The sequence below is a fragment of the Choloepus didactylus genome, chromosome X (genome assembly GCF_015220235.1).
Source record: "Choloepus didactylus isolate mChoDid1 chromosome X, mChoDid1.pri, whole genome shotgun sequence".
In the NCBI taxonomy this organism is placed as follows: Eukaryota; Metazoa; Chordata; class Mammalia; order Pilosa; family Megalonychidae; genus Choloepus; species Choloepus didactylus.
In genome coordinates, this window is record NC_051334.1 from 176,749,036 (window position 1) to 176,772,027 (window position 22,992).

At 42.9% G+C, this 22,992-nt stretch overlaps 1 protein-coding gene across 1 annotated transcript; it reads left to right on the forward strand.

The window, feature by feature from the left end:
- The first annotated feature begins 1,124 nt into the window (after positions 1-1,124).
- On the forward strand, positions 1,125-2,356 carry LOC119523437 (UPF0472 protein C16orf72). Its single transcript, XM_037822214.1, has one exon. The coding sequence runs from the start codon at positions 1,174-1,176 to the stop codon at positions 1,993-1,995; it is 822 nt and encodes a 273-aa protein (XP_037678142.1). The 5' UTR covers positions 1,125-1,173; the 3' UTR covers positions 1,996-2,356.
- Positions 2,357-22,992: the final 20,636 nt, after the last annotated feature.

The window sequence follows — 22,992 nt, forward strand, 5'->3', positions numbered from 1 at the left end:
GGAATTTCTCACCAAGAGCAGAAAATCCTGTGTTTGGGCTTTCATTTTCTTCTTTTCTTTTCCCTTACTTCTTCGTCTTGGAATTTTCAGTTGAGAGTAGACCACACAGAAAACACCCCACCTCATTTTTTCTTTAATGACCAAAAAACCTTCTAAGAATAATGGGTGGGGGGGCAGTTCCATTTCTGACCGTGCTTAGTGACTCTTAGAATTTTCTAACTATGCAACCAGCTCCGAAGAGGTAGGTGCTTTACAGGGACAGCAGGAAAGTTCTCAGGTAAAATCACGATCAGAAGTGCTTTCCAGAGACCTTGTCCAACCCTTTCCTTGGGCATTTGGGGAAACTGAGGCCCAGGGAAGTCCGAGGGCTTTGTCTGATGTGATCCCCCCCCCCCTTCCCTTTACAAAGTACGGCTTTGGTCCACGGGAACCACTTTTCTTGGCTGCCTACTGTGCGGAGCGCCTGGCCGAGATCCCGATTGCCTTGCCTATTCCCGAGGGCCACGCTCTTTCCACTCGACCTCCACGCCTCCCCGCATCGGCGCCCTGGATGTGATCGACACCATGTAAGTTGCCCCATAATCCTCTCTGGCAACAGAGGATAGAAAATTTGATCAGCTCATTGGATGAGGCCGACGAGTCCCCCAAAATGTGTGAAAAGGGGGCCCAGCCGTAGGCGAGCGCCGCGTGGAGGCCAGCGCTCCCGCCCCCTCCTGAGCCCTCGGTGTGGCGGCCGCGGCGCAAGCGGAGGGCGAGGGCCGAGCGGCGGGGCCGCGGCGGCGGCTTCAGGGAGCAAGGCGGCGGCAGTGGGGAGGCCGCGGCGCGCTGGGGTGGGGGCCGTAGGAGCGGGCCGCTGGGCCGGCAGGGGGCAGAAGACGGCGCCGCCGGCGGCTGTGGGGTGATCTCCGCGGCCGCGTCTCCGGGGACCGGGCGGGGCGGGGCGTGCACCCGGGCCGCGGGCGGCGTGCGCCGAAGCAGTTGGCCTCCGGGTCCAGCCGCCCGCGCCCGCTCTCCCGCCGGTTGGCGGGCGGGCGCACGCGGAGGCGGCGGCGGCGGCGGCGGCGGCGGTGGCGGTGGCCGCGGCGGCGGCAGCAGGAGAGGAGCGCGGCGGCGGCGAGGTTGAGGCGGAGGTGGAGGAGCTGGAGGAAGAGGCGAGCGGCCCGGAGGAGGACGATGGAGGAGTCGCTGAAGGAAGGCGAGGCCGAGGGCGCGGAGCCCTGGTTGTCCAAGTGGGAGCGTCAGTGCCTGGCCGAGGCCGAGCAGAGGGAGCAGCTGCACCCCGAGCTGCAAGAGGCGGCGGGGCTCAAGAGCGAGCAGCAGAGGCTGTGGCACCTCTTCCAGACCTCGGCCACCGCCGTCGCCCAGCTCTACAAAGATGCCGGGTCCCCCCAGCCAGGACTGTCCATGTGGGACCCCTTCCAGAACGCGGCCACGGCCGTGACCAGCCTCTACAAAGAGAGCGGAGATGCCCACCAACGAAGTTTTGACCTGGGCATCCAGGTTGGCTATCAGCGTCGCATCAGAGACGTGCTGGAGTGGGTGAAGAAGGGCCGGAGCACCATTCGCCGCGAAGACCTCATCAGCTTCCTCTGTGGCAAGGCGCCCCCCGCGACGCCGCCGCCGCCCCGCGTCCCCAGGACGCCTCCGAAGCCGCCCGCCGGGGCCCCCAGCCAGGCAGCTGTCACCGAGGCCAGCTCATCGGTGGACGTCGACCTGCAGCCCTTCCACGAGGCCATCGCCCTGCACGGCCTCAGCGGCGCCATGGAGAGCATCAGCGTGCGATCGGGCGCGCCGGGCTCGCCGCCCCCCGACGGTGAGGCGGCGGGCGGCGGTCGCAGGAAAGGTGGCCTCCTTGAAGACGACTCGAGCCCCTTCCACGCGGAAGAACTGGCCCCCCGCCTGGACAGCGGGGGGCTCCTCCGCAAGCGCACCTCGGCCCAGTGCGGGGACGGCCTCACGGATGCCCCGACCCACAAGCGCAACCGAATGGCCTAAACCCGCCGTCGACGGTCGTCGACCAGCCGCCATATTGCTTGAGAGCCAAGTCGACCTTCAACACGCTGGTGGAGTGGATACTCGAGACCGTGTTCTCTTTATTGTCTTAAGTTAATCAAAGGTTTCTATCGAGTTTACCGTAAAGAAACTTTCCAAGTGTTCCAGAAGAGGCCTCGTATGACTCTGACTTTCCGATAAATGGAACCCTAGCAGAGAACACCACCTATCACATAGTTAGCAAGATCGTTTTCAGCAGAAGTATCTAGTCAAGACGGGAGCCTGGTTTATCTTGTTCACAGTTCTATTCCTTAGCACCTAGCACAGTTGCTGACTCTCAATAAATGTTTGTTGAATGACTAAATGTGACCTGATTTAAAATTCTTAAAGGGGAAGCAAGTGTGGCAGGTGTCTACTTGGTGATAGGATGCTTTTAGCCTTTCTTGCTTGTTTGGTTGTTTGCTTTAACGGGTTTTGCCAGTTCCCTTATAGTGTGTCAAAATGTAGGACTTCATATCTTTGTGAAACCTGGCATCTTCCAATTTTACTCCACTGTACCATGTGCCTGACTTCTAGAAGGAAATCGTGCAAGTAATATATACCAGCCGTGCATTTTAAGTTTGAAAACTAGTTGATGATTTTGGTGATGATGTGATGGTATACAGAGGTGCTATGATGGTGGGCCAGGTAATACTTGATATTGAGTCATTTCAGTGCTCCCTGTAGGAAAATGAAACCAACAATTGAGGTCCCGATAAAATAAGTTGGTGTCCCTGGTGGTCCAGTGGAGCTCCTTTTCCTTAGAAGTGTAAAAAGTTCATTTTTCTGAAGTCCCATCTTTTTGGTGATCTCTGTTTTGAAGTGGAAGAACAAGTAGTCAAAATGAACTTATGGGTTTTGATGATACAGCATGGTTTGACTGAAAGAGCACATACAGGCTGTGTATTAAAAGACCAGGGGTGGAATCCTAGCCCCACAGGTTCAGTACATGATTTTGGGCAAGTTGCTTCCTGTCTGCTGACCTCAGTATTTTCATCTGTAAAATGGAACTAAAACTATATGGCTCCTCCGGTCCTTGTGAGGATGAGATGAAGTCCATATTTCAACTGTCTAGCCCAGTAGTTGACACCTAAAGGTACTCAATAAATGTTCTCCCTTCCTTATCAATAAGTCAGTAACACATTAAACACCCTTATCTTTTAGGGAAAAACAAAACAAAACAGCCAAATAGATCAATTTCAGAAATCAGCAAGTAGAATCTGAGCTGGAGGCTACTGTTGTGTAGCTGAAACTTGCCTAAATATCCCAGATCTTGTATTAATTACAAGGGCATTTAACTCAGGAGTACACGGGATCACCACTCCGGATGCCAGGGTAGTCCAGAATTGCCAGAGTCCCTGAAACTGCCTTGGGGATGCACTTTGCAAACAGAATAATGAAAGACCTATCTCCTCTGCCCTGAAATAATGTGCTCATGGGGGTGGGTTAGGGTGGAAAAATTTTGTAACAATGTTCTAGAAGCCCCTAAAAGGGCAGAGTGGTTCTAAAAAGGGTTGGGGTGGAGTGGAAGTGATGAAGGAGGTAGAGGGGTGGGGGTAGAGGAGGTGGGGGAGTGAGAATATGGAAGGGATGGGGGCAGGGTTAAAACTGCCGAATCTCAGCAGGGTCTCCCCAAACCAGAGTACAAAATAGTGTAGATAGATTAGTAAAACTTGTCTTTAGGTTCGTATCAGAGGTTTTTCCATTTCTTTAGTGTGGTCTTTGGAGCAGATTTGCAGTCGACCAATGCATCAGAATAGTACTCAAAATAAAGTGAATTCCCTGAGAGAATAAAAAGTTGCTATTGAGGTGCTCTGCAAATGTTTACTGAGCAACTGTGCGAGGTCCTGGGGAGGGATATAAACAAAGCAGAAAAACTATCCTTTCTCAAAGAGTTTATCCTGACTTGGAAGACACAGTATGTAGCCAAGAAAGCACTTCTAACTGGAGAAGTACCCAAGGTTCTGGGCAGAAGGGTTCAGAGGGCAGAGTCCCTCCTTGCCAAGAGGAGGAGGTGGCATTTGAACTGGGCCCAGAAAAATGGGTGGGAAGGGACGGCACTGGGGATTCCAGCCGAGGAAGCTTAGCTAACAAAGTTTGAAAAGCAGGAAACAAGTTAAATGGATTCAAGGTATCCCAAGGATACCCAGGAACTGAGTAGAGGAGGTAAGGGCCCAAGTATAGGGGGTCTCAAGTGTCTGATGCAGTACTTAATAGATTCCATCCTGGGACAGGGGGTGACACGGCCCTATCTGCTTCAGGAAGACCGGTCTGGCAGGACTGTGTGTAGGATGGGAGGTGGCCTAGCAGTGACACCCTGGCAACGAGGATAGCCCAGAGTACCCCGGCAGGATGCTCTTGGCTGAGAACAGTGCCATTTGGTTAAGCTGGCTTGGGGAGATGTTTCCCTCGACAGGGCCTTCTCACCCCCACCCTCCCACAGCTCCCACACAGCTATACAAAGTTGCAGACACCTCCAGCCTGTGCTCTGTGTGTGTGTGGGGGGGGGGGGGGGGGGGGAGGTGCATCTTGATGGCTGAGAAAATCTTCAGTTCCAGCTGCAGTGTCTCTTGGACGGTTAGTCTTGAAGAAATAAAGCAGCCCTGCTTTCTTGGGCTCACGTGCCCTCCTCCAGCAGAATGGCATTGGGGACTGCAGGACTGACCAAGCTACTGCAGCAGTTTTAATGGGTAGGTAGGGAGAGTTGTAAGAGGGCATAGCAATATGAGGGCAGGGTCTTCATCTGTCTTGTCTCGTTATTTCTGTAATCCCCAGCACCTAGCACCGTGCCTGACCCATATGGGCGCTCCCAAAATTGTAAATTAGAGGATGAGTAGGCCCCCACACAGCCCCACAGCTATTCCCCTCCCTACTCTCTCTGTTTATTCACTTCCGCCTGAAGCCTGTACCCTAATTTCTAGATGATTGACTCCCTGTGTGTCTTTACCCTCATTCCAAACTCTTAGATTCAGCCTTTTGCAGAGTGTGGTCCAACCCTGGCTCCCATCACAACCTCCCGAGGAGCTGGGGAAGCTGGCAACTTTGGATCCTGCCCCAGCAGAATTAAAATCTCTAGGGGAAGGTCCCTAAAGCTACCTATTTTCACCAGGTGGCCTAGGTGATTCTGAAGCAGAGCCAAATGTCAACACACCTTTCTCCCTCCTCCTTCAGGGGTTGACTGTGGGAATTGCAATTGATCCAAGGTTCTAATTTTCAATTGATTGATAGTTTTTATTGTTGGTGAATTTCCCCCATGCAGGCTCAAAATGAATCTCCCTATTTATCGATACAGTATTTATCACTTTGCATATTTCATCCATTTCCTTCTAGGAGCACAAAGGAGAAGACTGAGGCAAACATATATTAATAAGTGAAATTTCCTGATTTTTTTTCCTTTTGTAGGCTCCTGGGAGAAGGCTCTGATTTCTTAACCTCTGGTGTTTTGTCCATTAGACTGCAGCTTCCTAATCAAAATTATGGATAGATAGTCAGGAAACATTGCAATTAGATCACTTTGCTTTTTATGAAATGACGGAGTAGGGATCGGAGGAAGGTTGGATGCTAATCAGCTTGGGCCTTGGCAGGAGGTTTACAGAGCTCTGTGTTCAGTTCTTCTAGAAGTATAAGCATGGTGGGATCCTTCCCAAATTCAGAGCTAAAAGGACCTTAAAGATCATGCAGGGCAGGGGCGATTATTTATCTTACAGATGGGGCAACCAAACTCACCAGGGAGGGCCGCAGTGACTTATTGGTAAAACGACTACCCCATACCAGGTTCCAGTCAGTTGTTCCTTTACTGTACCTCCCTTAGTTATGTTGTGTGTGACCTTTTAATTCATGTGTTGATGGACGGGTGGGGCTAGGGCACTTGTGTTGCAAAGCCTCTCTGGCCAGGCAGGCACAATTTTATTTACCATGTTGTGTTTATTTGGGGGAAGTTGTTGAAGCTGTGCATTCAAGGAGCACAAGTCACCCCTTGCCACCACCAAAGTACTTTAATTTCTGGCCAAACTGACTGCTTGAAGTTTCTTGAACTTTCTATCATCTCTTGCCTCTGAACCCTTTTTCCTTGTTGCTCCCTTGGTCTGGAATGTCCTGCCCTGACCCCCTCTTTGCCAGCCAAACTCCTATTCAGCCTTCAAAGCTCACATCAGCCTTTATCTAATTTTTTTTAGCCTTTATCTTTTTAAAGATACCTTCCTTGCCCCTCCAAGGTGGGGTTAAATGCCCCTTCTCAGAGCTCCCACTTGGGGCTTACCTCTGTCACACCCATCCCTGCCATTGTCAGTTTACTTCATGAGTTGCCCCACTAGACCGGAAACCAGTAATAAACTCATCCCAATGGGCTCGCTTCTCTAGGGAGGTGTGTGAGAATCTCCATGTGTAGGATGGAAAAGCATTTTCAACCTGTTACTATACTTTTATGTTTTTATTGAAAATAATTGCTCTTGTCATAAAATTGTATTATGGGAAAGGGAAGCTCAAACCAAACTTTGGCAGTGCAGTTTTATTCCAAGGGGCACTCAGAGTGCTTTCCTTAAGAAGCGTAGCGTATCCTGTTCCTGGCATTCTTTCTTATTTGAAGATAGGATCGCAGTGTCTCAGGCATCAGTGGCAAGCACACGTGGATCTAGGTTCCAGCCTCGACTCTCCCAATAACTGACCTTGGACGAGTCAGTTTCTTTTCTGAGCTCTCTCTTACTTGGTCCGTGGAATAAAGGAGTTAGTTGTGTTAGTTGATTTTTCAGGTCCCTACCACCCTCGGGCACTTTCTGATCTGTGATGTCATTCAGTAGGCAGTGTACTGATGTCCTTCTTTCTGTGATATTCCCATTTTGATAATCTAGTGTCCTACCAGCTAGGCTCTGTGAGTTCCTGGAAACAAGGACTGCTGCGTTGAAACAATTCCAAGCCCTGAGACTCGCTGGGTGGCAATGGCACGGCCCCTTGTAGGATGGGAAGAACAGTTTTCCTTCTCTGTCTTTTGGTTGCATCTTTTTTCTCCAGGTGAAGAATTAAAAAACAAACTGTTCTGAATGCTTTTGGGGTATGTTACAACCAAACGCCCCCCTTATTTAGGCACTTTTCTTTTTCAAAGGAGTAAGTTGAGCAGGAGGTTGTTACACTTTGAAATGAGTTTATAGACCCAACTGGTCTAAAAGAGGACTTGGAAGGCCACCAAGTCTGCATACCCCAACTCTGATTGGAACTGGCATGGAAGTCATCCTGGACCCATGAGCTGCTCCCGTCTTCTTAAAGATCTTTCTGAGAGTGCAAAGCCTTCCTCAGGAGCCACCAGGGAGGTCTTTCTGAAGCAACTTAAGATTTCTCTGAAGGTAGTGGATTTGCTCCTCTCCTTCTGGTGTGAGCCTAATTGCAGAGAAGCCAGCTATCCATCGCAGAGCAATTATTCTGCATGTTTCGAAGCTCTCATCTCCAAACCTTGGCTTTAGACATTTAAAAAAATAAAATCTAATTCCTTTAACTCCCCTCCTCCCCCCTTTTTCATGTTCAGCCTTTTGGTTGGATAGCACACTTTTCATTTCTAGGTTTCCTAATGTACTGCCCAAATATCCACACATGGCATATATTATATAGTATGTCTTACATTTACCCTCCAAATAGAGACCTGGGCTACAAGTTTCTCATTCTTTACTTCTTGAAATCCCAGACTTTCTTGACACCGGGACCCAATTTTGTGTTTAAGTAAGACTATCTTAAATTGGAAGCTTATGGGAAAGTCGGGGGAAATGTTAGATCATTAAGAAAATCATGTGCCCAACCATGTGGGAGCCTCTTAAATACAACTTTGGTGGTCATGACCCCGGCCAGAGGGGGAAGCCTGTGATGTCACCTCTTCCCCGAGTCCCAGTTTCACGGATAGTATCTCTGAATGGAATTGTCTGAGGGAAATTGTTCCTTGTGAAAAGTTCACATGATGGAGTTTGAAGAGTTTGTTTTACTCGGAGCCCAGCAGGACAGAGTGGTCTGGAATGCAGCATTCAGTTTGTTCTGTTTGGCTGAAAGCTGTCACAGGGAACAAGTACTTAGCAAACAGCATGAACAAGGATTTGAACTAGAAAACGAGAAGGGCCTTGACAACGTCGTAGTAATGGTTTGTCTCCTAAAAAAACCTGCTCAATTGTATACATAAGGATGTGATAAAGAAGAAGAGGAAAATGACATAAATAGATTTGAGTCTCATTCAGAAGAGCCCAGTGTAAGAGCATCCTAATGTTGGGTAAAGTTTGAACAGAAGTTTGCTGGGTCACTATGATCATCTTCACGTTCCTATAGCCAATTGGATTTTTGCCTCCTTTAAGGCAATAGCCACAGATTAAGTCCTTGCCTACAGGATATCCACACAACCTGTTGAGAATAAGATTGATCAGTCAACTGCTTAGTCTGTTTTCACAATGCCAAATGCCGCCTGGCTTGAATATTTTTCTTTTTCTATTGCACTGAGTTGACTGAATAGGCCTGTTGGTGCTGCTTTGGCTTTTCACCTTTTAAGCGGAGCTGTGTGCAATTGAACAGGGCTCGTCTTTCAGTATGTACGTTTCCTTAGCTTAAAAATCAGTTCTTCCTATTTCTTGAAGTCTCTTTTAAATACTCCAATTTCAGATGATATCTGTACCTGTACGTGGAATGCAAACCTTCACGGATGCTAAAATTTAAATTCCGAAGGTGTGTGCAACATTCGGAAGTTCTGTTACGATGCAGACCCCAGGGTTCACACCCCAGGGGCCCTCCTGCTTTAGGTGAAACATGGATATAAGAGGGTAGTTTTTACCACGAAGATCTAGTTTATACCTAATTCTGCCCTGTATCAGCTAGTGCCCTAGTGAGGATCCAGTAGTTACTCAATAATGGGTCAAAATAGCACAGTACCCACCCATGATCCATTGTACAATTAGGCTCAGTGGAGACGGTTTTTAGCCTTGCATATGGACATACACTGGTTAGATTGACTTCCGTTTAAAAGGAGATCAAATTCAATTAGAAATCCTTTTCCAAATTCAATTCCATTCAACAAACATTGTTAGACTACAAGGCATTGTAGTCTCACGCGTATCATTTGGATTTTCTTTTACCTTTGTGGTTTGTTGTGGCATCATGTCAGCACAAGTTAAATTGGTAAATATTGAGGTTTCATTGTTCAGAAATTTCAAGAACGCTTCTCTTATTTACCGGTAACTGTTCTTGAAACTTTTATAATTCTCTTCTCTGCTGGGGAGGCTTTTATTCAGCACTCCTATTCCTAGCTGGGATACAGGCTCAGCTATTTAGGAGATGAAGTGGCAGTCTTGTATCAGTGCTTCCTGCCATGGCTCTTTGGTTGTTGGTGTCCTGCTGGCCTCAAGAAGAGATGGCGAAACTTGAAAGGTGAAATCACTGCCCTCCCCACTACGTGGGATCAGACACCCAGGGGAGTGAATCTCCCTGGCAACGTGGAATATGACTCCCGGGGAGGAATGTAGACCTGGCATCGTGGGACGGAGACCATCTTCTTGACCAAAAGGGGGATGTGAAAGGAAATGAAATAAGCTTCAGTGGCAGAGGGATTCCAAAAGGAGCCGAGAGGTCACTCTGGTGGGCACTCTTACGCACAATTTAGACAACCCTTTTTAGGTTCTAAAGAACTGGGGTAGCTGGTGGTGGATACCTGAAACTATCAAACTACAACCCAGAACCCATGAATCTCAAAGACAATTGTATAAAAATGTAGCTTATGAGGGGTGACAATGGGATTGGGAAAGCCATAAGGACCACACTCCACTTTGTCTAGTGTATGGATGGATGAGTAGAAAAATAGGGGAAGGAAACAAACAGACAAAGGTACCCAGTGTTCTTTTTTACTTCAATTGCTCTTTTTCACTCTAATTATTATTCTTGTTATTCTTGTGTGTGTGCTAATGAAGGTGTCAGGGATTGATTTGGGTGATGAATGTACAACTATGTAATGGTACTGTGAACAATCGAAAGTACGATTTGTTTTGTATGACTGCGTGGTATGTGAATATATCTCAATAAAATGATAAAAAAAAGAGATGGCGAATGTGCTAATCAGTGGTATTGAGTTTTTTTTTTTTAAATAGGGTCTTTGGGGGTGGTTTCCAATTTTAGCTCCTTTGTCAATCATTCTTACTTTCTTGATCACTTACAGTAGTTCTGCCCAATAGAAATCTAATGCAAGCCACATACGTAATTCTGATTTTTCCAGTAGCCGTATTAAAAAAAGAAATAGATGGAATTAATTTTAGTAATATATTTTGTTTAATCCAATATATCTAAAATATTATCATTTCAACATGCACTCAATATAAAATTATTAAGAGCCATTTTATATTCTTTTTTTTCCCCTTGTACTACATCTATGAAATTTGGTGTGTATTCTACATTTACAGTACATCTCAGTCCAGACTTGGCACATTTCAGGTGTTCAATTGGCACATGTGGCTAGTGGCTCCTGTATTGGACAGCAGTGCCTTAGATGGATCTGGCCTCCAATTGGGATGGAGGCTTGTGCTAACTCAAGTACGCTGACCTCCCCTGAAGGATTTGATAACACACCTCTACTCAGCTCTGTCCAGACCAGGAATCCCTATTGTCAAATCTGAGTTTATCGGCCATTTTGCTTCAAGGACAGTGATTATGATGCTTATGTTAGAGGCTGATTTTTCCTCACCCACCCTCAAAATATACCTACAGTCAGCTGTTACCTTATGGACTTGTTCCCTAAATTTAATAATTTAGTAAGGAAGGGAGCTCCTTAAAGCTTGAAGAAGATCATTTTAGGGCACAGAAAAAGGAAATACTTCCCTTAACAGTATATGTTTGGAACTCATTCCCTTTAACAGCTAACAGTGTTTATTGAGCAACTACTATGTATAAGGCATTGTGCTAGAGGCTGTGAAGGATATAATGATGACCAAGATGTGGTTCCTGTCCTCAAGGAGCTTATATTCCTGTAAGGGAGGCAGCTCACACATACGCACACAAACACACACAAACACACATGCAGAACTCTAACATAAGCTAAATGTGAATGAGTGCCGTACTAGAGGCATACCATGTGTATTTGGAGCAGAGACAAGGGAGAGATTAAATCCAATGGAAGGGATCCAGGGGCTGGTCATAGAAGAGGTAACTGAACCAGGCCTTAAAGTTTGTTCAGTATTTTTCAAATCAATTGATTAAAAGAGTGACCCCCAATGTATTGCACAGGATCAGATTTGAAATTGATCCCCTGTGGGCAGCCAACTCAGCACCTGGCAGTCAGCCTAGTGGCACGGTCCTTGGGCCTTCAGTACATGTCGTGGTGACCGTTCCGCAAGGCGGAGCGTCGAGTGGCACCTATGACTCCTGCCTAAAAGGAATTTGTTTCTTATGCTGTTTCTTATATGTTTCTTATATTCATACTGCCTCTTTTTCTCATTTGGTGTCTTTTGGGCTCTGTGGTGGTGGAAAGCTCCCACACCTAGTTACATTAATGAGCCAGCAGCTTACCCTGCATTAGCGTCAGCGTAGTGAAAATGCCTGCTCCTTTCTTAGAAAACAATAGGTCACCCTTTCTGCTCAAAATCCCCCTTCCCCAGCTTTGAAAGAGTTAGCTAGAAGAAACAAAAAGGTAATGATTAACAGACTCTAAAACATGAACACAAAAAATAGTTATAGATTGCTTGGTACCAAATAACAGGAACTGTTATGCCTGTGCCCGAACACTGTGTCTTGCTGCGCTCCAGGGAGTCTGTCCCTGCTAGCCCATTGATCACTGTGTAAGAATAAATAGTGTCTGAAATTTAGCCAAACTATTCTAGTATTGCTTGCCTAAATGCTAGTGCGTATGTTACAGAAAATTATAAAAATAAAGCTCTGATGCTCTGCTTGGTCGGAGATTTCATCTTCGTACCCGGACACAACAAGGTGTCTGTCTCGTTTCTTCGCCGACTCCAGCCCCCCTATCAGGACCCTGCCCGTTGCTGAGGGTTAGGCCAGCCCTCGGCAATCCCCAAAACATTTAAGTTTGCAAATTGGCTGAGGGGTTTCTGCACTGAGTTCGCCAGGAGTGAGTGAAACTATTTTCTGTTTCCTCAACATGTGCCTTGGTGCCATTGTTGGAGATGCCACACAGGCTAAGTTAGATTTAACCTAATGTGGCTTTTCTGGTGTAATCTGCCTGCAGTCTTTTCCTTTTCAAGCCAGGGCTCCAACCATAGGCTACTGGATGAAAATTATGTTCTTTGATGTAGGACTTTCCTGTTAGAGACCTGCTGATTGTCATTTCCATGGTCAGATTTGTAGAGGAGGTAGGGGACATGGAACTCATTGGTTTTATTATTATTACTTATCAAACTCATTTGCCTAGCATTTTGCAGTTCATATAGATGACCACTTTTGATTCTCAGTTTCTTTATCTGACAATACTACAGGTAAAGAAACCGAGGCTGGGGGGTGATGTACTGATGCACGCACAGTGCTTTGGCTAGTGGGATTCAGTCCAGGTCTTCCCACTCCCAAGCCTGTGTCCTTACCTTACCCCTGCCCTGCTTTTCTGTACCCTCCAAGCCCTATCTCTAACGTGCTGAGAGATAAGGATATGCAGGTTAGCTCTGTGTTAAGAAATGTAATCAACAAAAATACAACCACTAACAGTAGACAAAGTAGGGAGGGATGAGTCACATTGCAAAATAATTTGCCCATTGGTTCAAAAACTGAGCTCTCTCAGAGAAGTTAGCATGTGATTTCATTTCCAAAAAATAGTCTTCTCCCCTACAGCTAAGGAGGACATTTATTGGGTGAAGTAAGGTATACATAGCTCCACAGGGCAGGTCATTACTTGAAGTTGGCAAGACTAATTTCTTCGTATTAGTCAGTTTTCTATTTCCAGAAATATATTGTAACCTGAAATCTCTGAAATTGGTGCAGAATTTCAAATTGAGTAGTTTTTTTGTTGTTGTTCTTTTTCTTTTTTTTCCTGGTAAAACACTCGCTTCACACTCAACAAATTTTACAGAATGGAATGCATTTAATTTTCCAAACCATAAAAGTAAAAACCATTGCTCTGTCCTTAGAAGATTTTGCCTCTAGTTCCTTGTTCTGGTAAAATTCCTTCTGGTCCTCTTTTCAATGGCGTTATGAAGAACCATCAGCCTTAACAATGGCATGGAAGAATCAGATCTTGTCACACGATGCAACCAATTAACAAGAAAACCCTAGAAACAGCAAAACCTGCTGGCCTGAGTCTTTACCATTTGACATACATCAAGATGAGGCAAATAAGCAATTTTAATGGGAGAAGAATGAAACTACAGCCGTATTAGCTATTGACCTATAACATAGCAAGAAACGTGATTCATTTTCTCCCAAACTGTAATGTGAATGTATGGTTTTCATTGGCAAATAAAGATCAGCAGATTACTAAGAAAATTAGGGGAAGAAGTGTACCACAAAAATGCTCTATGATTGGATTTCTCCAAATGCAGTATGGCTATCTAAGTGTCCTAACTCTTTTTTTAACGTGATTGAACAGTAACAAAATGATAAAAGCAGAGTGCTGAGTAAATATTTCTAGGAAGTTTCTGTTGTGACACATAGAGAGTTTGAGCACCATTTCAACCTTCTCTTGCATTTAACCTTCCCTAGCAACCTCTATCTCCCATACTCAGAATTCCATGAATAGTCATAATGGAAATTACAGCATTTTTCTGCTCACAAAAAGGAAGCAATGTGCTTGACATGGGGGGCGGGGCAGGAGTCTGTGAATTTAAGTTAGAATAAGTCCCAAGACTGTACCCTGGGATAACATGATTCACCTCCACTTCAAGCCATGAATTTATTGGTGAAGGAATTTCATGCAAACTGAAACTTGTGCACAAAGGTGTGCGAGAGTTGGAGTCCTGGCCTTAACTAGCTCCGTGACTTGCTTTCTCTGAACTTAGCATTTCTTTGTATATAAAACAAGGATAGGGTTGGACTCAGCAATGTCTTCCTTTTTTATCTCCAAATTCTACCTCCTTTTTGCTCCCACGCTACTTATTTGCTGGTCATGTGACTAGCAATCCTTCAGGTTCACGGTTGGGGTAAAAATGCTACTTTGGGGAAACTAAACTGCCACTGAGAAAATAGAACCCTGTGAGGGCAATATTTCCTATATAATTTTACTGCCACCTTCCCACCCCCACCCCAGATGTCGCTGGACTATAGGACACTTGCATATATTAGTGATGCAAATCTGGGAGCAGAACAAGACCAAGATGTTATGACCAAGACACTCAGTTTGCATTGGAATGCCCCATGCAAACAGCACATTAGAACTCATGAAGTGGCATTTGGCTTGAACTCTTGGAAGGCATCTTGGAAGGCAAAGAATCCAAATGGCAAATGTTGGAATGAGAGTAGTCCATTGTTCTTCTCGAATGCAACTTGATACTGAATCCTAAAAGATTGGAAAAAAAAATATGAATTTGATCATTTAACGCCAGTCACTTCCCCTCTATGGGCCCCAGTGACCTCATCTATAAAATGAGGGCATAGGATGCAGAGAGAGACCTTCCAACCCTAGTATTCTGTGTTTGTGTTTGGAAGATTTTTTTTTAAGTATGGGGCTTTAATGCTTGCATGTTGGAGGGGAAAGGAGAGAGCAACTTCTGAATTAGGGGGAGAGGAGATCAGTCTTGTCAAGTGCTAGCCCTTCTGCCTGCCTTGCCCCTACAGGTTATGGATGCTCGTACGTCACCATGTGTCATTGGGATTGTAAACCAGTAAACCAACATAGTGAGGTATAGTACTGACTTTTGGACTCCTGGCTCCCTCACTGTCTTCCCTTTCTGGCCTCTGTTTATCTCCTTGCTCTCTTGCAAAGCTGGGCCAAGGATCAAATGCATCATGTCTCCTAAACACTTGCCTTTGGAGAGTAAGATGCCGGTGACATGAGAACAAAGTGAATGCCGCTTGGCCCTTTACAGGTTCTCCTTATATAATTTAGCAAATACTTATGTAACACTCACTTTTGTCAGGTGCTCTTCTAAGTGTTTTACAAATACCAACTCATTTAATTTTCATGACATGGATTATACGTTAGGACCTATACTGTCCTCTGTTTAACAGATGAGGAAATTGAGGCACGGAGAGGTTAAATATGTTGCCTAAGGTCAAACAGCTAGTAACAGCAGAGATGCAAACCCAGGGCGCCCGGCTCCACAGTCCATGTTCATATCCTCCACGATCGTGGACACTGAGCTGCCTGGCAGAATTCTCCGAGTGCCCAGCCCCTAGGGTGCAGCAGCTTTTGGGAATAACTGGCAGGCCTCAGCAGTGTGGGCATGCCCCAGGGCCTCCCCAGTCTGAATGACTGGCATGCATTCTCTTGTCATCCTCCCCCAAACCTGTAAAACGTTCCTATTATCATCCTCATTTTACAGTTGAGGAAATGAAGGCGTGCACAAGCTGAGTAGCTGATGCCAGGTCACACTGGAAGAACATGTGGTTTGGACTTAGGCTGGATCTGATCCAGAGCTCTTGGGTTTAACTAAAGTTTACACTTTCCCTAGCACTCTTTTTGGGTCACCCCCCTCCCCCCATTTTCTCATGACAACACAAACTGTTTTTGAATTGTATGGGAGCATTTGCCATGCCCATAAGTGAGCTCCTGGTGTAATGGATCTTCATGTAAATGCCAGGTTGTCTTAGAGAAGTTATGGAAAGAGACTGTGAGAAGATTTACTAAGCCAAGGGAATTGAATGGGGAGCTTGGGCCTCTTATTGGAATGGACCTGGATAGAGAGAAAATAAGAAAGATGTGAATAAAAGGTAAGAATTACTGTTATAGTAGATGGAGGCACCTCTAGGGCCTGTGATCATGCAATATTTGCAGATGTACTTTTCTTCCTTTTTGGGGATTATATGATTGCTTGCTCTCGAATAAATGCAGTCTGGCTTGAAAGCAACTGAGATGGTATTAGAGCTATGGATGATGCTAGAATATCCATCCAAAGAAGCCTAAATTAACCAAACTAGACCTTAAAACTCATTTGACTTTATTAATCTTTGTAACTCAAGTGACACCCCCAATCAGAAAGGATCCTCTGTGCCTCCGGGTCTGACTCTAATTGCCAGTTAATGAAAATGCAGGGGTATCCTTGATCAGCCAATTAACTGACCTAACAGTGATCAGTGATAATAGGGAAGGCAGGTGGGAGGGATCAAGACTGAGAATAGCAAATCCAGCAAGGTGGAGTAGAATTCTTTAGGGGTTAATAGTGGACACCCTTTAAAATAAAAGAATTTTATTCTACCTTGACTGGTTTCCCGTTTTTCTTTCCCTTCTGCTTTCCCTGACATTTGTAATTCTTAGAGCCCCTAATTGGCTGATGAGCTAATTATGAGAGAGAGAGAGAGAGAGAGAGAGAGAGAGAGAGAGAGAGGTGTTGAATGTAGATTACAGAACCAAACCAAAGCCAACCACAGGTCTTTACTGTCTGAAACAATATATGAAAACAGTGCTTGGTTGTTAAGGATTTATTATTTGACATTTAGAGCATCATTTTTTTTTCCTGGAACAGTTACCTCCTGATTTACAAATCCCACAATCTTAACATGTAATTTGAGAGTGGAATACAACGTGAAAAGTCTGACATTAAGGGAGCCAGTTATTTTTTTTCTTAAACATGTCTTCATTAAAATTGAAATAATAGTAAAACGGAAGCTGTCTTTATGAAAGAGTATATTATTGGGACAGAGGTATATTTTTATTTGTGTGCTGAAAATTGTACTAAATTAAGAATATTGAAAAAAAAGTGCATGTAGGCAGAATTCTTTTCCCAATGATCATTTACCAGTTTATAAATATTCTCAGTTGATGACAAGAAAAACAATTTAGGATAAAAAGAACTGTTTTTGCTCTAAAGAACTCTCAGTTGCTGGGTTTTCTTCCCAGATGCAAGCATATATTTTATATATCTTTGGAAACAGTAAATTATGGAAAGCTGCTAGAGGACACTCGTGGTTGGTTTTCTAAACAACTTAACCCCCAATTCCAGAGTTGTAAGCTTTCTTTAAGATTTATGATTATCTGTAGCTCTTCAGTTTTTATCATTACCCATCTGGACTTTTGTCACCAGGTTATGGAATTATAGCATTTTGGAGTTGGAAAGAAATTTAGAGAATATCTAGTTCCACCATCTCACTGGACAGGAGAGGAATCTGAAGATCAGCTAGAGGAAGGGACTTGTCTAAGGTCACGTGGGGGAATTTTCTGGCTGAGCCTAGAGCAGGTCTCTAGATTACCAGTCTTGTGTTCTCTGTTTTCTTCCAAGCTTCCCCTTATATAAAAAAACACCAAAAGGCCAGAGGGCGAATGCCAGCCACCATATTCTGATAAAGACTGTTTTGATGCAAAACCTGCTGTACTCTAAGTCCAGTTGCATCCATTTTTGAAACATTCCTTAATGGTCAACTCAGAAAGCATATGTCTTAGTTTTATTCTTATGAGTCCCATCCCTCCCTCTTTAACTAATGCATTATTAACATGTTTTCTTTCTGTTCTGAAATATTCTCAGGGAAATAACTAACTGTGTCCTGAATTTGGAAGTGGAAGTGACTGTAGGATCTATTTCTTTTAACCTGTTGGCTAGGAATCGCTGCCTTTTCAGTTCTCCAAGATTCTGCATAAAAGGGTTGTTCAAAATACATCTTCTCCAGTGCTGTTACAGACTCTACTGGGTCCTCCAAGATATGTGTACCTTGATTTTAATTTGTCTTTTTTGGGGGTGGCGTTGGGGCTGAAGAGTGTTTCTGTCCCCAGCCTTTTGTTTTGTTTTGTTTTTAATCTGCGGGCTTTAAAATTTATTTGCGTAGAGCCTTTCCCTTTTACTCATTGGGGGTTAGTTTTCCTTGAGCTTGGAGGATTCATCACAAATTGCTTGTAAATCAAGATCTGATTAGGAAGTAATATATTCATCTGTAACTCCTGCATAAAAGTTATTCAAGTATTGTGACAAAATAAGTGTTGTTTACTTTATACATTTTCTGCAAATTCTAAAGATTTCGTCGAACTTAAAGGCTCTCATGGAATCTTGGGGATTGTGGCTTGCCCACTGAGAGTATAAAGGCTTGCTGAATTAAGTTGATTTGCCTGTGAAAGAAACGCTTCCATTATTCATGTCAGAAGCCTGTTGCATCAAATTGAGGGAGTGGAGAAAACCCTTTTTTATCAACATTTAGAACCAAGAAAAACCAACCATTGAGGTCCTGAATTTCAATTGGGGAAAAAGTCAGGCTGAAAGCAGGGTTCAAAAAAAAAAGGCTGGGTATTTGTCTAATGTTGAAAATCAGAGATTGATTTAACTTTGGCTGAAACTTTTTATATAGACAGACAGAATGAAACTTCTTACAGCAGCAAGTAGTACATATAATCTTGGTGTCTTTCATGTGTAAACTTGTCAAAAGTAGTTAAGCTAATTCAGATTTAAATCTCCTTGAATTCCTATTCTTGGACTCTTAATTTGTTTATTTTAAAGGATTTGGGAATGCATTTTTCGGGGGTTACTTTTCAAACGTTGATGAATGTATTTTGTTTCCCAAAGTTCAAGATTATAGGGCTCTGGCATGTGATTAGTAGTTGTATTAATAAGAGAAGGAAGACAGGCCGGTCAAGCACCAGCCCTCTTGTTTGTATTAGGTATGTGGGCATTTGTCTCTGTGTGGATGTATTGTGTACATGTATGCACACACACACACACATACATAACTTCAAATGAAAAACAGGTCATTAAGAGAATAACACAACTTGGAACAAGCAAGGGAGGGCGATAGCCTAAGACAAAATATTCTATCATATTAGTTAGTTTAGGAGGATTCTATTGTATTTGCCAGGACAGGGGATTTTATAAAATTTTAAATATTTGAAAAAGAATGATAATATGGGAAAATTTATTTGTTTACTATTTACATAATGAAATCTGATGTTCACTTTTTATTTTGCAGTATTTGACTTTTGTCAGCAGATGCATTTCAAGTTTTGTGTGCGCCTGGTAAAATAAATCATAAGAACCAAGTTTCTTATTTTTGCAGATTTTATCCTTAACTGATCCTCATTTACCTTGAATATATTTCTTCCATTATTAGCAAGTGATAGTCTTCAGTTGTCATTTTAACTGGATTTATGAAGACATCTTTTAGCTACTTAAACTGAGGAACTTCATTTTTCTCTGTTTCTCAGATATATTTTTGCAGATTTTACCCAAGTTTTGCACCGAGAAAATCGCCCCAAAGAATGTAAAAATAGGACCATTTAAACTGCTCAAAGGAATTCCTGCCCTTTTACCCACTTTTAAAAACTGAAGCCTGAAATCAGGTTAAGGAATAAGACTTAATCATTTTCCCTCTCTTTGGTGGGAGGTTCTGCAGTGCTTTAGGTGTAAGTTGAATTTTATGCTTAATTGATATTTGTGTCTAGTGGAAATAAGAATTGGTTTGTGGTGTTCCTGGTACAAAAGTAATTACTTTTCCAATTGACTGCGAATTTGTGCAGGTTGTAGATGGGGGCGCCATGAATGAAATAGAGAGGCAATTGTACTGTGGAGGCCTGAGAAGACAAGGATTTAATGATGAGGAGAATTGTATTTTGCTGTTCTTTCAGTGTCGGAAATAAAGCGGTGCCTGTAAGGGAATAAACGCTCTCTCGGTTCTGGAGGAGAAAAGAATTTATTTACAATCTTGCAAGATGGGGCGTCCAGCCAAACACGCGGGAGGCTGGCGCGCCAGAGGAAGAGAATGGCGATGTTTAAATCCCCTACTCCTAATTCGCAAGTCCCTCCCCTGTTTCCCCATTGACTGGGTACTACAGAGGTTACAGCCTATCCGAGAACACTAACTAATTCATCTTTTGAGATTTTAATTTGTACAGCCAATCCCAGAGAGCCAACTAGCTCATTATTGAGATTTTGAACTGATTAGCCAATGCCCCCCCAAATTTTTATTTTTTGCTGTGAGTTCCCGCCTCTGATACTACCTCATGTCTCTTTACATCAGGCAGATTCTCTCTTCTCTTTGTCTGGGGCTTGTTTAAACTGGTTTTGCCTCCATTTCCCTTATTCCATGCTGTCTCTATGTGAAAACGAAACTTATTCCTTTCTTACATTCAGGAACGTTACAATCTCCCCGAAAGCGAATGCTGCTAACGAGGAACCTATGGGGCAAGGGGTTGGAAGAGGGGTGGGGGAGGGGTGTGAGGGGGCGGCTTGTGCGCTGGCGAAAACAGGGGACCGGGCTACGTATGTCAGGGCAGGATTGGCTATGAAACTCACGTATTTACCAAAGCACAAAACCAACAAACACAATAACAACAACAACAAAACAACTTTTCTAATTTGACCTGTGCTGTTTTTAGGTCATAACCCCCCACCAGAGGTCATTCCTGTATTGTGCCCCGCCTCCAGGAACAGAAGATGGAAATAGTGAAAGTTTAGGTTGTTGTTGTTTAAATGGGGCGTTAACATTTCTAGGCAATTTTCAGATGCTGGTAAAAGTTGTTTTTTAATGAATGGAATTTGAATTGTGGAGAATTGTAAAGCGATAGCTTGTTAGAACTGGGAGGAACTTTAGAAATTGGGTGAAGTCAACCAATTTTATAGATGAGAAAACTGAAAGAGCAAAGAGGAAGAGGGACACAGTCAGCATTGGAACCTAGTTTTTCTGATTCTCAGGGCAATGAACTTCCCACTGATATGACTGGCAGATGCATTTTTCCTCCACTGAGGATCAAACCATCCTGAAATGCACCATATTAAGTAAAAATGAAAAGCCCTGAAACCGCAAACCCCAGAGATAACCATTCACAATTTGATGTGTTTCTTCTGCACCTCACCCTCCCCATATACAAATATGAACACTATTATTTCCACCTTGTATTATCCATATTTTCTTGCTTGTTTTAATATATATAATATTTAATATACAATATATAATCTGCATGCGATTGTCATTTTTACTGTGCACACTACTTTTAATCAACATTCTAACAATTAATACATATGAATTATAAAAGTACTTGCACATTGTAAAAAAAAATACCTACAGAATTACATGCAACAGAAAGTGAAACTCTCTCCACCTTCCCCTGCCTTACAATCCTACTTCCCTAAATCCCTACTATTAATACTTTAGTGTGTATTTTTAAAAACTCTTTCTAAGCACAATATACACAAGTAAAATTTATTGCAGATTGGGATCATACCTTTCATAGTGCTCTGTAACTTTACTTTTTCACTCAATAATATCTCATGGACATCTCTTCATGTGAGTACAAGGCAATGTACCTCATCTTTTTATAAGAGCTACATAAAATTGAATTGTGTTTATTTTGATTCAGTTCAGTATCTTTTAGTTTGTTTCTTGATCTTTTGTAGGTTTTTTCTGTGAATTTCCTGTGTATGTCTTTTTTGGTTATTTCAAAATTGTAGACACTTTCTGTATTTTATGGCTGGTAACTATTTGTCATAAACATTGCAAATCTTTCTTCCTGTTTGCATTTTTCTTTCATCTTTGTTCCAGGTTGTCTTTTTATTTTTTTACACTAAAGTGCTTAATTTTTGTATAGTCAGAGCTGTTAGGTTTTTCCTTGCTACTTCCTGGCCTTGATGCCAAACAAAAAAGACCTTCCACCCCATGACTTAAAAATAAAACAAAACAAAACAAAATAAAACAAAAACTCCCCTATATTTTTTCTAATACTTTTAAGGTTTTAATTTTTCACACACTTAAATAGGCAAAGTACACAGTGTTTAATACAATGGACTTTGAAGTAAGAAAGACTGTATTTGAGTCATTGCATCACCAATGACTAGCTGTGTGACCTTGGACAAGTCACTTTTCCTCTGTGTCTTGATTTGCCCAGGTGTAAAATGTGAAAAAAAAAAAAAAACCTGATTGTTTTTATGCATGGCTTATAATTGACCACTTCACCAAACCCTTTGTTAGTTTTAAACTTATTTTCTCGAAGACCAGTGTATCATCCGCTGCTTCTGCTCCAACATTTATTCTTCATTTCTTTTTATTGTCTTATCGCATGAGACAAAATGTTGAGAACAATTCCATCTTGGTTTTGACTTCAATATTTATTGGGCCTTGCCCTTTATCATTGATAATATTGCATTGGTTTCCCATATTCACATTCTTATTGATAAAAAGGTTTCTCTTCTTAGGTTTCTCTGGTTTTGCAGTCAGTAATAGCTTTTGAAATTTATCAAATGCCTCTTTCACATGTAATGGGATGACTTAAAAAATATATCTCATCTTACCACTTAATGTAATTAACTTTCCTATGTTGAACTGATCTTACATTCCTGAATTAAAACCTATTTGGTCATGATGTATTGTTTGCTAATGCTCTACTGGCTTTGATTTGCTAATAATTAGGTTGTCTGTATCTAAATTCATAAGTGAAATTGAATTTGTATTATCTTCCTCAGGTTTTGGTACATGTGTTACATAAGCCTCCCAAAATCACCTGAGAAGCTATCTATCTTTTTCTGTAATCTGGAGTAATTAAAATAACACAGTATTTACCTGTTTACTGAATGTTAGAGAGAATGTAAGTTTTAAAACCATTTTTTGGGGGTGATAGATCTTTGATAAATTTTTGAATTCTTCTATGACTACTGGTCTACTTATATTGTTTATTGTTTCAGTCAATTTCGAAAATTTATATTTATGTAGAAAATGGTCCATTTTATTTCATTTTCACTGTCATAAAGTTGGGCATACTATTATAACTTGAAAAGTCTGTTCTGCATTCCCTTTATCATTACTTATATTGTATAATGTTGTATATTGTTATATTGTTTTCTTTCTTTTTTTCTTGGTCAGGATTGTCAGGGTTTTAAATAGTTGATTTCATTTTTTTAAAAGGAAGCCACTGATTTTTCAGATCATTTCTACTTTTATGTTTGTTAAATTAAT